Source organism: Branchiostoma lanceolatum, chromosome 17 (genome assembly GCF_035083965.1).
Source record: "Branchiostoma lanceolatum isolate klBraLanc5 chromosome 17, klBraLanc5.hap2, whole genome shotgun sequence".
Classification (NCBI taxonomy): Eukaryota; Metazoa; Chordata; class Leptocardii; order Amphioxiformes; family Branchiostomatidae; genus Branchiostoma; species Branchiostoma lanceolatum.
Window position 1 is genome coordinate 16,023,123 of NC_089738.1, and position 18,322 is coordinate 16,041,444.

The 18,322-nt window shown below is 38.1% G+C and overlaps 2 protein-coding genes across 2 annotated transcripts; one reads left to right on the forward strand and one right to left on the reverse strand.

Annotated features, from left to right (window-relative positions):
* Positions 1–513: 513 nt before the first annotated feature.
* On the reverse strand, positions 514–6,157 carry LOC136422372 (ribonuclease H2 subunit B-like). Its single transcript, XM_066410094.1, has 11 exons — positions 5,939–6,157; positions 5,428–5,490; positions 4,895–5,002; positions 4,538–4,611; positions 4,143–4,257; positions 3,875–3,939; positions 3,138–3,243; positions 2,202–2,283; positions 1,850–1,901; positions 1,608–1,682; positions 514–1,130 (listed from the first exon to the last, which is right to left on the reverse strand). Exons 1-11 carry the CDS (start codon positions 6,018–6,020, stop codon positions 1,017–1,019), a joined length of 936 nt encoding a protein of 311 aa, XP_066266191.1. The 5' UTR covers positions 6,021–6,157; the 3' UTR covers positions 514–1,016.
* Positions 6,158–6,360: 203 nt separating this feature from the next.
* On the forward strand, positions 6,361–11,880 carry LOC136422371 (ribonuclease P protein subunit p38-like). Its single transcript, XM_066410093.1, has 5 exons — positions 6,361–6,469; positions 6,957–7,007; positions 9,308–9,439; positions 10,099–10,318; positions 10,715–11,880. The coding sequence occupies exons 1-5, from the start codon at positions 6,378–6,380 to the stop codon at positions 11,225–11,227; spliced, it is 1,008 nt and encodes a 335-aa protein (XP_066266190.1). The 5' UTR covers positions 6,361–6,377; the 3' UTR covers positions 11,228–11,880.
* The last annotated feature ends 6,442 nt before the right edge of the window (positions 11,881–18,322 follow it).

Below are 18,322 nucleotides of genomic sequence, written 5' to 3' on the forward strand. Positions count from 1 at the left end.
AAAAGAATAGGGAGTAGATATATGGGGCAGACTAAAGTGTTATCTTCCAGCTAACCTTAACCTGAACCAGCAGATTTTTTAAGGGAAATGTCACAGAAAATCACTGGGGCACTGTAGAAGTATATTAGTTGCATTTATACCAAGTCATGTCTGGTGTGAGAGGACTTGTTTTTGTTTTAGTACAAATACCCCTGACCCTTCGCTAGTATCACAGAAATTAAAGACATCAAAAGGATTCTGGTATCACAGCGCCCTCTGTTGACACATGGTGCAGGTGCAGCTTGCTGACTGGGCTTTAGACAACGCCTGACATTGCTATCTTGAAAGTTAGATAGATACCATCTATACCTCACCATAGCTGATGAATGTTATCTATTATCTAAAAGGAGGGATATTAGTTCCCTTTTTAAGACAATGTATGTACACACTCACAAAAAATTCTATTTAACATGTTACTGGTAAAATAGCTGTAACTTTGTGAAGACATTAAATAAATAATGCAGGACTTGAAGGTGACATTTTATGCTATTTTATTGTATGGAGCATTATTTGAATTTAGAGCATGGAGAAACACAAATAAACAAAATCATCAAATTCGTATATAATTGTACATATTTCATTTGAAACTACATGTCCTTTGGTTAGCTTTGTGCTTTGTCAAAGTTAACAAGTAATAAACCAGTATCATGTTCATAAAAATACCTCTAATTGTCTTTTATTCAAATGTTTAGTATGATATAAAGTATAGTAAGTATAGTAAAAAAGCCCTCAAAAACACATGTTTATTGATCTACATGTATAAGTACGTAATGAAGGCATTTCAATAAATGTGGACACTATTATGATGGAAATGGATAACCAAATAAACAATGTAATGCATTGTTACAGAATTGTTATAAACTTTTTGAATCTTTTATGTCGACTATACAAAATATCCGAAATGGCAAATTGAAAATATACAGTGCTATATAGCCCTAACAGTCACTGTTTTTCTGGCTACGTTCTTCTCTGCTCTTTCACTTTTTCTTGTTTTTAGCAGCAGTCTTGGGTGAGAAGAAGCTGGATATGCTCTTCATGCCGGTTTTGTCCACTTTGCTGAGAGCCCTCTGAGCTGCTGTCATCTTTGTGTTCTGAATCAGAAATGAGAGCTTGATGTATTAAATATACTTTTTTACAAACACAAATTGTATCACAATTGTATACTGATATTTTCAAGATAGGAAATACAAAATGTGTAAGACTTTATAATGGCAAAGCCTTTGTGTTGGCCAATGGCCATGATATATCTTTATCAAATTTTATCATCCTTCACTTGTGACTACCATAATGTATATGTCAAGGTAAACATTGCAATGTAACAGAATCACTAATTCTATCGGTAGAGGTCTCAATCTGTCAACAGAGTATACCCATTGATACAAAGTGACAAGTGTCCTTTAAGGGAATATCTTTACAGACTGTGATCGGGATCTCTATCACACAATCAGCAAACTGACAGATTGCAATCTCTAACCTGACATATGAAAAAAAATCAGATAAAATTAATACATTGTACATGTAAGTAACATAATTTTACTCCCAGGCATTTTACTCCCAGGCCACCTCACCTTGGGTTTGTCATCCTTAACAGCAAGTTTGCTGTAGTCTTCAGCCGCTTCTGGAATATCCGACAGTTTCGCTTTCTGCAAAACAGACATCCATGTGCTTTGGTAATCACAAGAGTTTTTAACTTAGCACTGAATTGTTGAACGATATAACCATACTAGAAAGTAATGTAAGAAGATGACATGGTCTTGGTGACCTTTTTCACCTTAGGAAAAATTACTTAGGAAAAGCCAATAATCATTACCTTTGCTGGAGGCTCTGTGCACTTCACCTCTTTCTTCTCAGGAAGTTTGATTCTGGGAAATAGGAATCAACGTCAATTAATATATTCTTCAGCAACAAACTCAAAGAAATGCTAGATATGAAAATTATGCGCACATCTTGCAATACATAGTAGCGTTAAAGGTACCAGTATAACACCTATACTGCATCAAGAACACCATGGACTTATTCAATGTAAGGATAGAACACAACATATCTAGCACTTTAAGAGCAATTTCTGTGGCCTATTAAACCAAAAAAGCACCTTAGAAGTCCTTTAAAATACATAAACCAAAGCTGTATTCAAAATAGTGATGATTGCCATAATAACCTACCCCATGTGTTGAGTCAGCTCCTTACTGAGATCTGTACTGATGTAATCTGACACCAGTCCACAGGCATAGCGCAGGTAGTCATCTGTGTGGGACAAGTATCGCATTACTAACATGACAGCTAACAAAAATGGGTATCTCTAAAAAAGTGAAGAGAACCAAAGAAACATTTTCATGATAGGTGATCCATGATGGAATATTCTTTTTAAGAAAAGTATAATATCAACTTTTGCTTGCATGTATGTGTGTATGACTTGAAAACTGATACCTATTATTTCTCTTTGGACATACATCTTACTGTTTACTGTCTTCTATATCTGGGAATCACCCAACACATCGCAAAGAATTGAATCCAGAGTGTAAAGCCTTGAAGATTAGACAGGTTTTACTTGGTTATTCGTCATACATGTAAATGTGAATGGAGAGGGATGGGCCAAGACCCCATGCCCTCACAGCTTTAAAAAAAGGCTATGGGAACTTGACCTTTTTTTTATGTCATACTAGAGCTGTGTACCTTAAAAAAAATTAAGGTACAGGTACAGGTACACGGGTTAAGGTACAGGTCCGGACCTGAACCTGTACCTAAACTACTTGTTCGGAAAATGCTAGATTTTCAATAAGGACAAAAGCATGTTTGAACTGGTAAAAACATAGTATTCGATTTTGCTAGGTATTATTGTTATGAAAACACAGATGAAAATTTGACTCCAGCCATGCAAATGTGTTTTCTGTGCTTTAGAGTGCCTTTAGAGCACTGCCACGGTAATTTCATAGTAATCTTATCTGTCAAAGTGGTCATCCCCTGAGTCAGGTCCAGTACCCGATACAGCAGGGTCAGGTATTTTGGACCTGTACCTAATTGATTGTACCCGGTACTGTATCGGTACAGTGTACCGGTACACAGCTCTATGTCATACATGTACAATCAGTGCTTTTTACCTCTGGAAGCCTGTTCAGATTTCAGACTGTGAGTGAAGGTGAGTAATTGTGCCCCTCCTGCCACACGCACACTGCTGTCTGACAGCTTGTCTGCTACCTGCTCCACCTACATGTATCAACACAGACATTGATTGAGGTGTGCAAGGTAATAGTCACTCAATCAACTGGATAGATTATGGTAACAGTCAGACGTTTCAGGTGGCATTGACTAGCTTTTGTCATCAGTAACCTTCCATCAGAAGTGGATGCTACCTGAAACGCCTGACTGTTTAAATAATACATCCAGTTGCTTGAGAAACCTTCATCAACATATTGTTTGAGGTTTGAGTTTCCTTTATTTCAGCACTGAGTTGAAGCAGATGTAAATCTTTATAAAACACAAACAACACACAATCCTTTGCCGCTATGTGAAAACAATTAGATTTCTTGAGAATCATTATGTACTACTATATGTATCTGTTCACATTAATGATACTGTTTCTTGGATGCAGTTCAGAAAAATATCACTAGATGGGGCTGGTGAAAATGGCAAATTGCTACTGTGAAAATTCATCTGCAGCTTGTAAACAAATTGTAGGTTGATTGGCTAATGCAAAGCTGAGGCCAAAACACTACATGCAACATGATTGGTGAGACATATAAATGTTTACTCCGCAAAATATCTGCAATTTCATCTCATATTTAAAGGAGGATCAACTGAAAGACAAAACAACTTAAAGTAAACACTAAGCCCTTGCCTTCTGCTTTAACCATTCCAGAGTCCGTTCTTCATTGTAACGGCAAGCCCTCACATCACCAGACCCTGTAGTAAACAGAGGAATTCAGTAAAGGGATAAAAGAGAACATCTTTTAATGTCCTTTAATAAGACTACTAAAGAACATTGAAATCAAAGCCTTAGACTTGTTAAATGGCTCAGCTTTACATTGCATGCCTCACAGGTCGACATGTTCCATAAGGAAAGGAATAGGATATTATAAAGTAAATAATATTTTAAGTTCTCTGACCTTTGACATCAGAGATGTGTTCCAAGTCAGATGGGTTGACACAACTTAACAACCTGATGCAGTCTGGGTACTGCTCATCTGACACTAGTTGGTCTATGGGCATGTACATCCCACTCTGAAATAAAAAGAAATCAGATTATAAAGATTATATCAACCACCTTATGATATGTTCTCTCATCTTTGTACATTTGCTGCACTGACATTGCTCCTATATAGTATAGCACATGCAGGAGTAATGATTTTCTTTGAATGTGGCTATTACCATATAACAAACATGTATGGTATAATTGGTGAGCATATTAACTGTAAAATTTGTTCAATGTCAACAGAAATACTGTTATTTATAATGAACACCTACTTTAGCATCTACTAGAAATGAAGAATGTTGAGCTCACCTCATATGCTTTTACTAAATAAGGTAAGACCAAAAACAGGGGGTCAACCGGGGTCACCATGTGCAAGCTTCCATCTGAAACATTGATTTTAGTAGGATTAAAAAAAATATGTTCAATCTTCAATGCATATCATTTTTCCATAATTACAACAACTAAAATCTTAAAAATCATTCACAATACCATGTCATAACTTGTCTGCTTGTGACTGCTCTTATTTGCAAAGCATACTGGTCCAAAGTTGTGCATGACATAGATGCACGAATAGAGTGTAAAATGTTACATTATTGTAGCAAACACAAAATTATGTGAATAATGTAAATCATATAGATAATAGGAGAATGCACAGTATGATTTCACCTTGTTGAACAGATTCGCCAATGAACCAGGACCTGAATTCCTCCTGGAAAGCCACGACCTCCAGGACCTGATGGTTATCCTTGGAGAACAGGAACATGGCACCTTTCTCTGGAAAAATACCCACACAGAAATCATTAAATGTCTGGACAAACAGCGATGAAAAAGTCACAAATTATATAAGATAAGGAAAACATCTCCGGTTGGGCCAAAGTGTAACACTTTTTCTATGGCTGGTGGTGCAATATGGCACTTTTTCTGCATGGAATTGGAAAAATAGTGGAATGGACAAACAGCGATCAACATATAGTTTTACGGTAAGATGGCATGAAGTGTACCATTTTTTCTATAGCTGATGGTGCAATGAAGCTCTCCATTTACATCTAAAACCAAGTGTGTTGGGTCCTTTACATGCAGAGGTTTGACGCTTGAGGCTCTCCATACATATATGTAGGACAAATGGCTTAACATCCCCTCTGTCAACACAACAGTCATGAAGCATACACACAAAAGTGATCAAAGTTGAAAAGTCAAACCTGTTTTGGGATGAAGAAGCTTGACAAAAGTTGGTCCCTCATCTTGGCTTTCAGCAACTGAATCTGTATCAAAATAGACAAGCTTTGATATTCTACTGAAGCAAGCAAAATTTTAAGTCATGTTCCTTATATCTTTTATAACTCATCTTGCATGCAAAATATATCTCGAAAGTCTTGTAATATATCTGTTTACAAATAAATACAATTCTCATGTGAGATTCAGTATTATCAAGCTTTCCTTATGGCCGAACAAGCATTCGAAGTAAAATAAAGGCTTTGACTTGACTTTGACTTGACTTGACTAAGTTACTTCATTCGAAACTTTTTTACACAGATATTTCTACACTCCTAAAAAAATAGCTCGACTTCTTAGGTACCAAAACTAAATCTACATCTACACAATACTAGAAAAGACCCCGCATGGGGCATAGTGTCTAGGACAAAACTATTGTACAAGGCTAGAGAAATATAAACTGAGAAATGAATATATGTGGGGAGGGGGGCGGCTGACCTGGAACTACCACGACCCACTGATCTTTTTCCTCGCTACTGGAGCCTTTTCCCTTCTCACCGCCTCCTCTTCTCGGTGGCATCTTCCTATTCAACTGTTTTTACTATCTTCTACCTGAACGCTTCCACAGGGTTAGTAGTGGGAGGTTTCAGTGGCCGACACAACAGGTATCGAAAATAAATAATCTACTAAATTTTCCCGCGGTTTCTTGCCCTTTGACCCTTAAATCTTATACCACTACATCCTGAAGGGGTGAAAATACAAACTTTAGTTTTATCTAACAATGTTGGTTATACATAGTTGCATACTACAACAAATAAAAATTAGTATTATATATACATTTTCACTTGTTCAAAAAGCATAATAGTAGACTATCAATCATGTTAGAACATCGAAAAATAATTTGTCCCCTTCTTCTCCAATTAATGGTACAGTCAGCATGGCGGCCCCGGTGTTAGAAGGGTCCGTCCGAACTTTCACTCCAAAACCCGTCGCCAAGACGCTGTTAGACAGCCCGTACCAGCGCACATGGTGAGTCAAATCAAACATCAACATATAGGGAAGGGAACAGTATACAATATGTTCATTTATGAGTTGTAGTTTTGACAGAAAGGTACCTTTTGCGTAGCCATTTTAGTCACCACATGCGCCTTACAAAGTGGGAGGGGGGCATACTTTTTTTCCTTCGCAAAATAAAGTTGAACAAGGGTAGAAATTTGGACCATCCCCCGATGAATATAACAGAAAAAGACCTTGTAGTCTCTGGACACTATTATCCACATGCATATGAACTTAAAAGATGATCGTTAATCGAATGGGAATGTTTAAAAATCTTCACATAGAATATTATGCAGGAAAGTGAGGAAGAAAAGAGAATAATTTTGAAGGAAAGATAGCAAGGCCATGGTATGTACGAATGTGCATAGACTTTTATTTAAGATACATGCACAGTATATGTGTTATTTTACTAACACATGAACACCATTATCATAATATATTGTCCTTTTTTTGTTTCTAGGCCTACTCTGGAGAAGGGTGTCACTCCTGAAATCCTCAACAAGCTCAAAAGGTTGGTATGACATTAAGTGAACAGTCCACATAGTGACTTTTTCAAGGTTCGGTCTGTATTCAAAATTACAAGAAATATGGAGTTGGATCCTGACACTGCAGAAGTAGGACAGAAAGTCACGGAATACGAGAAGTTTCTCAATGACAGACTCAAGGTTGATCTACAGAAGACTCTCGACAGTCGCGATGAAATCTACGCAAAGATGTCGGAATATCTCCAGCTTAAGACAAACATCGAGCGAATGCAAGAGGTGGATTTCCCCAAAGGAGAACTGAGGACTAAAGTTGACTTAGGATGTAACTTCTACGTACAGGCGAAAGTTCCGGACGTCAGCAAGATCTTTGTTGCGGTGGGGTTTGGATTCTACGTAGAATTCACGCACGGCGAGGCTCTGAAATTCATCGACAAGAAGATCGAACATCTGACGGAACACGCGGAACGACTGACAAAGGATTCTGGGAGAATAAAGGCCCATATTCGGTTGGTGATAGAAGGACTGAAAGAACTGCAAGGTCTGCAGGATGGGCCGGAAGAACAAGCCTTCAGGGACATCTGGGGTTAACATCCACCCTGCTACCTAACCCAATATCCAATACAAATATGGTTTCAAATGGCTACCTTAGTAGGATGAAGGTTAAGAACCAGTGGTTTTGTAGCCCCATGTTTTCTGCTACATTTACTGCTCTTTGGTGTCTTGTAAAATATGCTCTCAATTCATCTGAGCTTGTCATGAAAAGATAACTAGACACTTGTCTTAGAATTACTCCACTGAAGTCTTGATGGAAGAGTTGTAATTTGTGTAAGTCGGCTTGATGGTTGGTAAGACTAAGACTAAAGATTAGTATGAAGTTCGTGAATTGTTGCCGTGTTTGTTATGTATCAAGGACAAAGATCATTCAGAATTTCTGTCCTCCTAGATTGAAGAAATAGCAAGATAAGGAACATGACTGCTAGAAGGTCAAGCATCTCATGATATATCTATCAAGTAAGGAAAGGTGAAAGAAGCCATTTGAGAGGAGAGCTACTTTTTGTAGTTCATCATGGAGAAAGATTTTTGACTGTCTTTACATTACATGTTAGCAAACAAACATGACACATGTTGTAGTGTGTATGTATGTACATATAGTAATGTAGCAATAATACATTTTGTATCTATCAGGCTTAGTGAGTATACCAAAAATAACATTTAAGTTTACTCTTAACATTTACCGCTTTTGACTGTCTACATAGTCAAGTTGACATCACAATGGACAACATGGTAACTTGAAACGATATGAAGTGATAACAACTTTCAATCAGCAGATCAACTACTAGTAAGTCTTGTTTAACTGTGATCAGTCAAGCTTTTAAATTTGCTGCTTGTCGAATAACAGTTCATCTACTTGTCTACTGTTTATTGAGTGATAGGTAAAGAAGGAGTATTTCTGTCATATACTGCTAAGTCAATGATCAGTTCCTGGCTTATATTATAAGAACAACAACAAAAATAGTTCACAGTAACAACTTACTTTATTTGTGATGGGCATACACATAACATTGTAATATTTGAGAAAACTATAGGATGTAAATGTATGTATTCTGGCTGTAAAATAAAATGTCACAACTTACCATTGTGGTGTCATGTGAGGAACTGTTAAAACTAATCATTCAGAGTGTCAGTATCAGGGAGACTGTTGACTTTGAAATTGAGTAAGTCATAGTTTGGCTCATACTTCAAAGATTTCTTGAAATCTTGAGTTCACTTAGAATTTCTTTTTAGTAGTAATTAAGCAGTAGTAGGCCAGCCACACAATCATTTATCTAGGGTTGACATTCTCTTTGTATGATTGGGACAGAAAAAAAAGGGTATCCATTAAGAAGTAGTATTTTTGACCTACTTAGTTATTGACAATTTCATGAGATTTACAATGTAAAGTCGTAAATTTCCCAACAGTTTAGTAAAGGGCAACTTTGTTCACGGTGAAAGCATTGTCGTATCAAGAGCAGGATGTTGTCGTCAGGGAAATCTGGCCAATATTGACATGTGAAAGAAACACATATCTGAAACTCTTCTCATGACATGAATCAGTGTTTTTACATGGCTCTCTAATATTCTTACATTTCCGCTATCTCAAAGAAGCAAGAAGAGGCCGAATTCACTTACAAGGCTTCGTACTAGCTTGGCAATCTATACGTGTATCAGACTTTTTGTTGTGACCTATACTTAATCCAGTGGGCAATATGGACAATAAAGGTCTTCATTCATATGCTGCTTGCAATTGTATCGTGACCCCTGAAGTCTTACCTGGTCTCACCCTCAGTGACCTTGGTGCCGTCAGCACCTACCTCAGGAAGGAGACGTCCAAGGGGAAACGGAAACGGGCAAGGACTGCAGAGGATGCTGGGAAGCCTGCACGCAGTGAGGAGGAACTAGAGTTGGCGAGACGGTTGAAGTGAGTGTATTTGTCACTAACAGAAAATTGTGATACTGAAAACCCTGCACAATAATCAGTACTACAAATGTACATCCTGCAGTACTATTAGGAAATCATCACATAAAAGGAAATGGATGCACATTGTGTGCCATACCTTTTGATAAAAAGGGACCAAGATGTTCTACATGTAGTAACTGTTTTAAGGTGCACTTGGCTATAAAATAGGACCTTACTGAAGGCACATTGCACTATCAGCTATCGAAAAAGCCATACGCTTTGAGTTCGAAAAGACAGAGCTAAAAAAAAGGGAAATTGCACTCTGAAATTGAACATCAGTTCATCAGCATTCTGTAAAATCTAATGATTATAATTATCATGTACAATGTATCACAAACTGGTAACCAGTAAACAAAACTTAAGATACCATATGTAGGTTTGTTAATTAACAAACCTACATATGGTATCTTAAGTTTTGTTTACTGGTTACCAGTTTGTGATACATTGTACATGATAGTTACTCTGATCATATTCTTTGACCAAAAACCTTCTACCAGTGGACTAGCCCATGCTGTAGTGCTTGCACAACTGTATGGCCCAAGGACTACAGAAACAGAAATGGGCACTACCCTAGTATGAGGTTTGGGAAGGATTTTCACTTTCCATTAATCTGTTTGTAGGTCCCAGCTGGTTCTGGGCATCAATGAGGTGACCAAAGCCCTGGAGAAGGACCGGTTACGGCTGGTTCTGGTGTGCCGGTCCGTGAAGCCGGCCCTGATGACACAGCACCTGGTCCTGCTGAGTGCTGTCCGCCGCGTCCCGGCTCTGTGCCTGTCTGGACTGAGTGAAACAGTCGCCCCCATTCTCAACTTCAGAACTGTCGCTGCGATGGGCTTCAAGGTTTGTTCCACAAACTGACATTCTGCTTGACTTTTATTTAAAGTAAGATGTGCATTATTTGTATCAGGACAACATAGGCTGTACCAGACAGTTTGCCCCCCTGTGTATCCCATAGTGCCCTACATCTCCCAGTATGCTCTGGGACCTGTTAAAAGTTCAATTCTTTGATAGTACAATACAAACAATAGATGTACTGAATAGAATTTGATTTGATTCAAACTGCACAGACTAATGTTTGTGCTTTTAACTTGCATTTGACTAGAAAGCCAAGTATATTTTGTTATTAAGTTAAATCAAGGACATTATTGGTTAAACGATCTTCAATCATGGGATGGCATAATCAAAGACGTGTATTCAAAACAGTATGAATGAATTGTCTTTTTTTTTTTCAATCAGAAAACATCAGCAGAACATGACACAACTTTTGATCCGCTGGTTGAGTTTGTGACTGCACGGACACCTCCCATCCAAATCTCCTGGCTGAATGTACCTGGAGTAGAAGAGGTTTCCAGCAAAGAAGATGAGAACGAAACAGGAAGTTCAGATGAAGAAGGCATGGATGGTAAGGATGAGGGTAGCAGTGGTGAAATGCAGAAGGCTGCTGAAGTTCCCAAGGGCACTTCCAAAAGTCAAGATTTCATTCCACTGATGTCAGAGGAAGACCAAAGTCAAAATGAAGAAGCTAAAATGGAAGCTAAAGATGTGACAAAGAAATCTGAAAGGAAAGCAAAGCAAACGAAAAGGAAGATGGGGAGAGATGTAGCACAAGAAGAGGAGGGTGGCTTGCAGGCTCTGTGTGTGAAGAGAACACAGTCATTGCAAGAGAAGGAATCAAAGAGGAGGAAAATGGTTGCCAAAAAGAAAAAGAAGACCGTGGTGATGGCCAGTTTGACAGGAACTTCAAAATAGTCATGCGCAGAAACTAGGTAAATCATATGTTTCCAATGTAAGATAAATGTGTAAGGTAAGGGAGGATTCAAGCTCGGAAATGCCTCCTCCACATGGCCATATTAGAAGCTTCAATGAATGTTTGACATTCTTTTGGCACCTGGAATGAATTCGTTATAAGGTCACTCTATATATAGTCTAATTTTGTGTCTCTAAAATCAAGGCTTGGTGGACATAGAAGAAATTTCTATGAATCTATGACTTTCTCATAGCGTCAGGAATGAATTAGTTAAAAGGTCTTTATAATTCGTTGTCTCCAAAATCAAGGATCATCATATACTTGTAACTATCGTAACTGTATGAGGTGCATGTATATTAAAATGCTGTGACAGGACAGTACAAATGAAATTCAGAGCAAGAACACATGAAATGACTTGTGATTTATCAGGAGCAGTTGATCAGGAATTGGAATTGCTTTGTACCTTCTTTAATTGCATCTTGCACATCCACTATAGATACATGATTGATGACATACCTTTAATGAAACTTCTTTGTTTGCATGATAAGTGTGTCTATACTGTATGTGATTATTTTAGTCTGCTTTCTTCCTGGTCCTAATGCTTGTTTAACAAGTATCCTTTGGTACACAAAATAAAATTTGACAATGTTGAAAATGTCTTCTGAAAATTGCAGATACAACACCCTTTGTACACAGAGCAGTGAACTAAAACAAAATAGCTTTATCAGAATGAATCTGATTAACTGTTAAATGCATTTTAGTTCGCATGGTTTTATTTTGGCCGTAGGGAGAAAATTGAGTGTTTGCGGTGATTTTAACTTCGCTTTTGAGATACATGTAACAGTACTCAGTAGACAAGGGGGTAGGTGGCAAAAAAATCATCATGACAGTGGTTTTAAGTTTGCGGCAAAGAGCTTACCGCGAAAACCTCTAACAAAAAGCCACCGCAAATATTTCTGTATTTTACAGTATCCAGAAAGACACTCGTACGCTATGAATAGAAATGTCTGCAATTATCTACCCCTATCTGCACCAAAATACTACAGTTCCCAAAGTTAAAAGTAAGACCCCATGGATACTAGTACTACAGTAAACTACACTGTATTATTATTACTGGTATGTTATATGACCAGGCGGTATCTTAATGTTGCAATTTGAAGGTTATTCTCAAGGTTAAAACGAGATCTTGAAACAGAATGAACTTATATCCGAGTTAGATGTGAATTTGATGGATGTTAATAGAGGTGAACAATTTAGGACCACCGAAGTGTATCTCCAAGTGACACTTCCCAATCATTTATATATTGGCTTTCTTAATTACCTGGTAGCTACAAGTGTTGGGTGCAAGCTTTGGGAATGGAATGGCAACAACCCTATTTTCCTACACCCCTAGGTTATTAGGGTTGGGGTATCGGAACATAGGGGTGCCAGAACATAAGGGTGTAGCCTTGGGATTTGGGAATATCCTTCAAGAAATGTATCACTGTAGCAAGCCAAAGATCCTTTTGAAATGTTGATGGAGAAGACATACAAATGATTTCTTACTCCATATTTTCGCCCCAGCCTCTTTCCCTTTCCGTTTAAAAAGAAAGGTGCCGACTGTCCCTCATTCAAGATGAACAAAAAAAATCAGTGCAGAACAAGATTGATATAAATTGTGGGTCGAGCAGAAATGTTGGCTTGATTCCAGTCCTGGTGAAATACATGTGATGTAATTATAATTCCTCAGTTACCCAGGTCATTATGAACTGGTAATACAGTACAGTACACTCAGTGTTTGGGAGCGGATGTTTTGACTTTTTTTGGTTAAATTTGTCATTTCAAGCTCATAGGGATACATTTTCATCAATTTCATGTCATAAAGTTCAGATTTTGGGACGGACAGAGTGAAATTTTTTTTACATCCCAACAAGCAAATTTCCGTCCCTGGACAGAGGGACAGGTCCTGGAGACAGCTAGCCCTGGTACAGTAAGAGGTGTGCGCCCTCTGATATGAGCTTTACCCTACGAGTCAGATTGTTCTTTATACACAATTTATGCTACGTGCAGAGGAGCCCATCAATATCAGAAGCTCTGCCTGTGAAGACGCTGCGTTATCTCGCGGTGGGATGGGGCTAGGAGACAGGAGGAGAATACCAATGCAACAAGGTATACCTCGAGGCAGTCGGGTACAAGCATGGGCACTAAAAAGTGAATTTGTGCATAGGGCTTAGATGCGGGTGGGCAAACCTGCTATTATGAAAACATTAAGAAGGGGTTCTTAAGAAGGTTGTCTGCTTGTCGTCTCTTGTGGAAAAGGTTTAATAATCAGATGGTTATCCTGTATTTACCAAGTGTACCCAGTTGAACAAGACATTTTGATATTAGATTTTGAAGGGAAAATTAAAGGTTTTGTAAGAGAAATTATATCAGCTTGAGTTAAGGGATGTTTGGAATAAAAGGATATTCGTGTATGGTAATGATAACATTTCATTTCTCGCGATAATGCTAGTGGTTTTGTTTGTCCTTTTCTACAATTTATAATTAGATTCATAAAAGAAGAAGAGTATAAAGATCACAACAATAGGTAATGAGCTGAATCAAAATGTAATTGAAAATATAACCCCTTTCATAATGGCACTTCTCCTGATATACATGTACATCACATACATAGGGACAAGTTGTATCTTGCACCTACTAATGTCCAAACTATTGATTTTTTGGCTTCAATCACAGTGAGTGAATCACAACTTTGGGCTAGCAGAGACAAGATACGGAAAAAAATATAACATCCTTACCTACAGTGTGTGTACAATTTCAAACATTTATCACATTCAACTTAACCTAAGCTTGCTATCATCTTTTCTGTGGCTCCCGCTATTCACATTACCAGCACCACTTTGGTCGTTATAACACAGTTAATGGAACAGTCTGTCCATCCAAGCTCTTGAGAAAAAGCAGAGCCGGCCTGTCCTGCGAGCTGATTACATTAGAAGCGTTGTCCTGCCACTTTACAAAATGGATGAGCGCGGAGACGATAATGCCTTTCCATCCCCCTCTGACATACATTATAAGGAGCGAATGTGACCATCTGTGATTATAGCTGTCTTACCCTGGACCAATCCATTGTTCGTTTTCATGTGAGGATATATTACGGGCAGCATATCAACATTTTCCTATTTCAGACCATGTCTTTAAAGGATGGTTTGACAATACTTAATCACTGAGATGCCTTGGTTACTTGGTTATTCATTACCCATTACAACGTAGAAATACCCAGGTCGGAGATACGATTTAATTAAGCCTGTATGTAGTAGTAATTCATAATTATTGCAATTACAATTCAGCAGGAATACCACATTTAATAAGAAAATCAGGCTGATTTCTGGTACATTGTATGTTTAATTTGACATCAATAAATCGTTATGATTCAAACACAAGTAAGATATAGTATATTTCTTGAATCCGGTGGGTAATACAACTGTTATGTTTTGAAAATAAGCTTACATTCATGTATGATACACGAACATTGTGTGTGGGCTTTAGGTACTACTGGAGGGCAGGATGTATTGGTTGATATGCTGAATGCTAGACCTATGTACCAGACAACTGCAATACAGGAAATATTTTCATATCATAGAATATAATATATTCCTGGCCTTATATCTGTCGCCACCCAGAACTACTGGGATGGCATCCAATTCCTTTTTCTGTAACCAATGCCTTAGAATTAATGGACTATATTGAAAGAAACGCTAAAATCATAGCACATACATGCACATTAAGGTGTCCGTAGTCAATAAGTCATGCTTCTGCGTTCTCGGATACCCAATGACAGGTATATACGTACTGGGCTATTTTTAGGGACAAAAGCATTTAGCTCAGTGAGCCCATTCAGGTTGAATATTTTGTGGATGTGGCATTGTTGGGATTGGTCAATGCAGTACCCACCCTTCGACCATACATATGCAAATTTATCTGACATTTTAGCATAATGTTGTGACACTTGCACTCATCGATCTGTATTGCACCATACTGTAAATTTGTTCAGGTTCTAGAGGACTTCATTTTGGGGTAGTGTTTATTGGTTGCGGTTGGCATGATCAGTGTAAAACGCTATAATGTTAGTAGACCAAAGGTCTGAAATGTTTGGGTGTGATGATTTTACTGGGCATATGGAAAGGTCAATTCGACAAAACTACAAACATAAAACCTCTGCAAATATATCAAGATTTACAGTAACTCTGTCAGGCACATTGTTCACCTTACCCTAGCTGTCAGTGATCCATACTTAACTCACCTCTAAGTCACCTTGAAGACATTTGAGGAAAACACTTAGTACTCTTCAATGTGTAAAGTGTCACAATTTAATTATGATGCCCTTGCATTGGAAAGGTTAGGTTGAAAACTGAGTGTTGTTCCTGTCCTTTTAAGCTGCATGGTTACAATTACTGGATAATTCAGGGAAAGCCCTGAAGAATCAAAGTTATCTGGCAATAATCTGTGGTCCTGCCATTTTGGGACACCTGATGCACATGTTTGAGGTCTGAATTTGGCTGACTTGCTGCAGGGCCTGTCAGGTCAGGTCAGGCTTGAATGTTGTGATCACAGCTAGGAAAGGTCTTCAGTGGCCAGGTCAAATCTATTACTTGTTTCAAACAAGTAAACACCACACAGATTTTGCAACATAAATAAACAAGACAAGACATGTATAAATGTGGTATAGCCCTGAGTCATTATTCCACTCCCCAAAACTACCGGTATTTCTGAAATTATAATGTTTGACCAGTCAGGGCGCAAACTTAAGAAATAACTTTAATTCTTTTTAAGACATGCGAAAGAACAGCACTGTAACTTGCTGTGAAGTGTCACTAAGCATTAGAACTAAAATTTCACAGTACTAAGACCTTCATTGCTGCGAAATTCAGGAACAGGGCCAGAGTGGTGCAATGTTGATATGTTCATGTTGTCAAAACATGACTTTACACTTATGTTGTTTTATTTTTTGTTCTCTCAATTATAATCACATACAGCTGAATGATGTGTCCAAATTCAGACTCAAACATGCTAAAGAAGATTGGCAGGTACAGTTTATACACAAGCGAGAGTAAACAACTACTGTACTATTGATCCCTGCAATCATGAGGTTTTCTGAGTCTGACTTCCGTGGTTCTGGCAAATGTTGGCACAGCCTGAGGGACAAGCAGCACTATGCAAATATGGTTATTGCTGACTTATAGTACACGTAGGTGTTAGAATATGATGTAGCATCATCGCTATTCCTGACTCTGTGCACAACACTGACTTGCACAAACGCATACCTGGTACGTCCCTACAAGGACCATGGGGAGGTCTATTCTCCAAGCAGATGATGGGTGGACATTAATTGTACATTTGTAACATCAGGAAACTTTACAATTGTCTACCCCAACATCTGCTTGGAGATTACGAGAGGGCATGCAATAAAAGATTTAATTGATGACCTGCTACAATTCATTCTTGAGCTTTCTCTCGAACCAAACCTGAAAGTTGCATGCTCCATTAAGGTATTTATCTCTTTTACATCTGCCCAGACTGCTACATATGATACACCCAGGTTCCTTATCTTGCTAATGTTAAAGTCAGATGATGGCTTATATCTCACAGTAATGGTACCCCAGATTTTCATGCACACCCTACCCTGCCCCAGGTAAACAATTCACTGGTGTTTCTCAGCAGCACTTTAAGTTTACTAATACCGTGGATATTGGGCAGATGATATCTTTGTACTAATATTTATACATGGCCTTTCTGGGACTTGATTATAGGTTTAATTTTAGTTGACCTGATTCTTGTGGAACAAGTCCAAGAAAGCTAGGCAATGTATCAATAACATGTAACGTGATGTATCTTCATTGCACAATGTGTGTCTCACAGTTTTGGTGAGGGTGGTTAGAAAGGTGAATGCAAAGAAGCTTTGCCACACATGACATTTCTTGGCAAATAATGATAAAGACAGAACTTTGAGGTGCATTAGGGTAATGTCACATTGCAGACCTTTGTAACAAAACATACAACAGAATGTGTAAAGCCGGTTTCATTTGTAACTTGACATCAAATCAGGACATGTTGATAATGTTACCTCAAAATATTCGACAGGACCAAGATTAACTTTTCAAGTTAGCTGATCAACAATTCATAATCACTATTGGCCTTAACCTTCTCCGGCTGCACAACTCTGTAACCAATAGTGTGCTAAAGGTTACATTTTTCTCACCCAAGTTTTTGTCACCCCTATTTCATCCTCATTCATGCATTTTATTACAGGGGGTCATTATCCCAAACCTGCCAATCAAGTTTTTATGAGGCAAGGTTTTGTCAAGCAGATGGAGGAGGGACCTCATTAGTTTTGTCTGCTTCGAAAGTTGTAAAATATGTTAAACTCCCAATTAATCAAGCCTTTTATTGGTGAGTTTATTGTATGAAGAATTTACACATATCCTGCCGTGTGATAGAAATGCCGTCAATATGGTTTCAGGTATGTTGCTGCTTAAAAATGTTGTAAATCATTTTATACTGCCAATTAATTAATCTTTCTATTTGTTAAATGGTGGTAATTTTATTGTATGAAGATTTACATAACATATCCTCCCTTGTGATATTTATGTCATTACCTGCATGTATGTTGCTGTTGAAAGCCTAAGATGATCTAAGATTATGACTGACAGCATCTCCGAGTTTGCTGACAAATCCATTATTCATCACTTGGAAATCTTTTGGTGGCTACAAATCTAGCTACCTGTGGTTGGGCCGAAATATGTCTTGTTTTCCTATCCGATAAACATTAGAGCTTTGTCCAGGCAGTTTGTAAGTGACCGAGGGCATTATATATTATGTCATTAAAGATTACTGTGACGTGTGCACCCATTTCTCATAATCACTTATCCTTTGTGTATTATTGGTCTACCACTGCCCTGTATCAAACACCCTTGCGGTACCCCAACCTATGAAATAATACAATAATGCCCTTGGTATGTGCGTCAACAGTCGCAGAGACAGACTCGCCCCTTGGCAAGTGTTCAGTAGCCCGGTAAATCAGCATGCAACATACCCTCTGTAAACAAATGCTAAGTAGTGGG

What these genes read in the sequence shown, in the direction of transcription:
- LOC136422372 (XM_066410094.1), bottom strand. Translation starts at nt 6,020, where the DNA reads ATGCCACCGAGAAGAGGAGGCGGTGAGAAGGGAAAAGGCTCCAGTAGC. An exon ending in ACACATCTCTGATGTCAAAG is followed by an intron (nt 3,940 to 4,142) that starts GTCAGAGAACTT and finishes TGTTTACTACAG; the next exon opens with GGTCTGGTGATGTGAGGGCT. An exon ending in TGGAATGGTTAAAGCAGAAG is followed by an intron (nt 3,244 to 3,874) that starts GCAAGGGCTTAG and finishes TGATACATGTAG; the next exon opens with GTGGAGCAGGTAGCAGACAA.
- LOC136422371 (XM_066410093.1), top strand. Translation starts at nt 6,378, where the DNA reads ATGGCGGCCCCGGTGTTAGAAGGGTCCGTCCGAACTTTCACTCCAAAA. An exon ending in GAGTTGGCGAGACGGTTGAA is followed by an intron (nt 9,440 to 10,098) that starts GTGAGTGTATTT and finishes ATCTGTTTGTAG; the next exon opens with GTCCCAGCTGGTTCTGGGCA. An exon ending in TCGCTGCGATGGGCTTCAAG is followed by an intron (nt 10,319 to 10,714) that starts GTTTGTTCCACA and finishes TTTTTCAATCAG; the next exon opens with AAAACATCAGCAGAACATGA.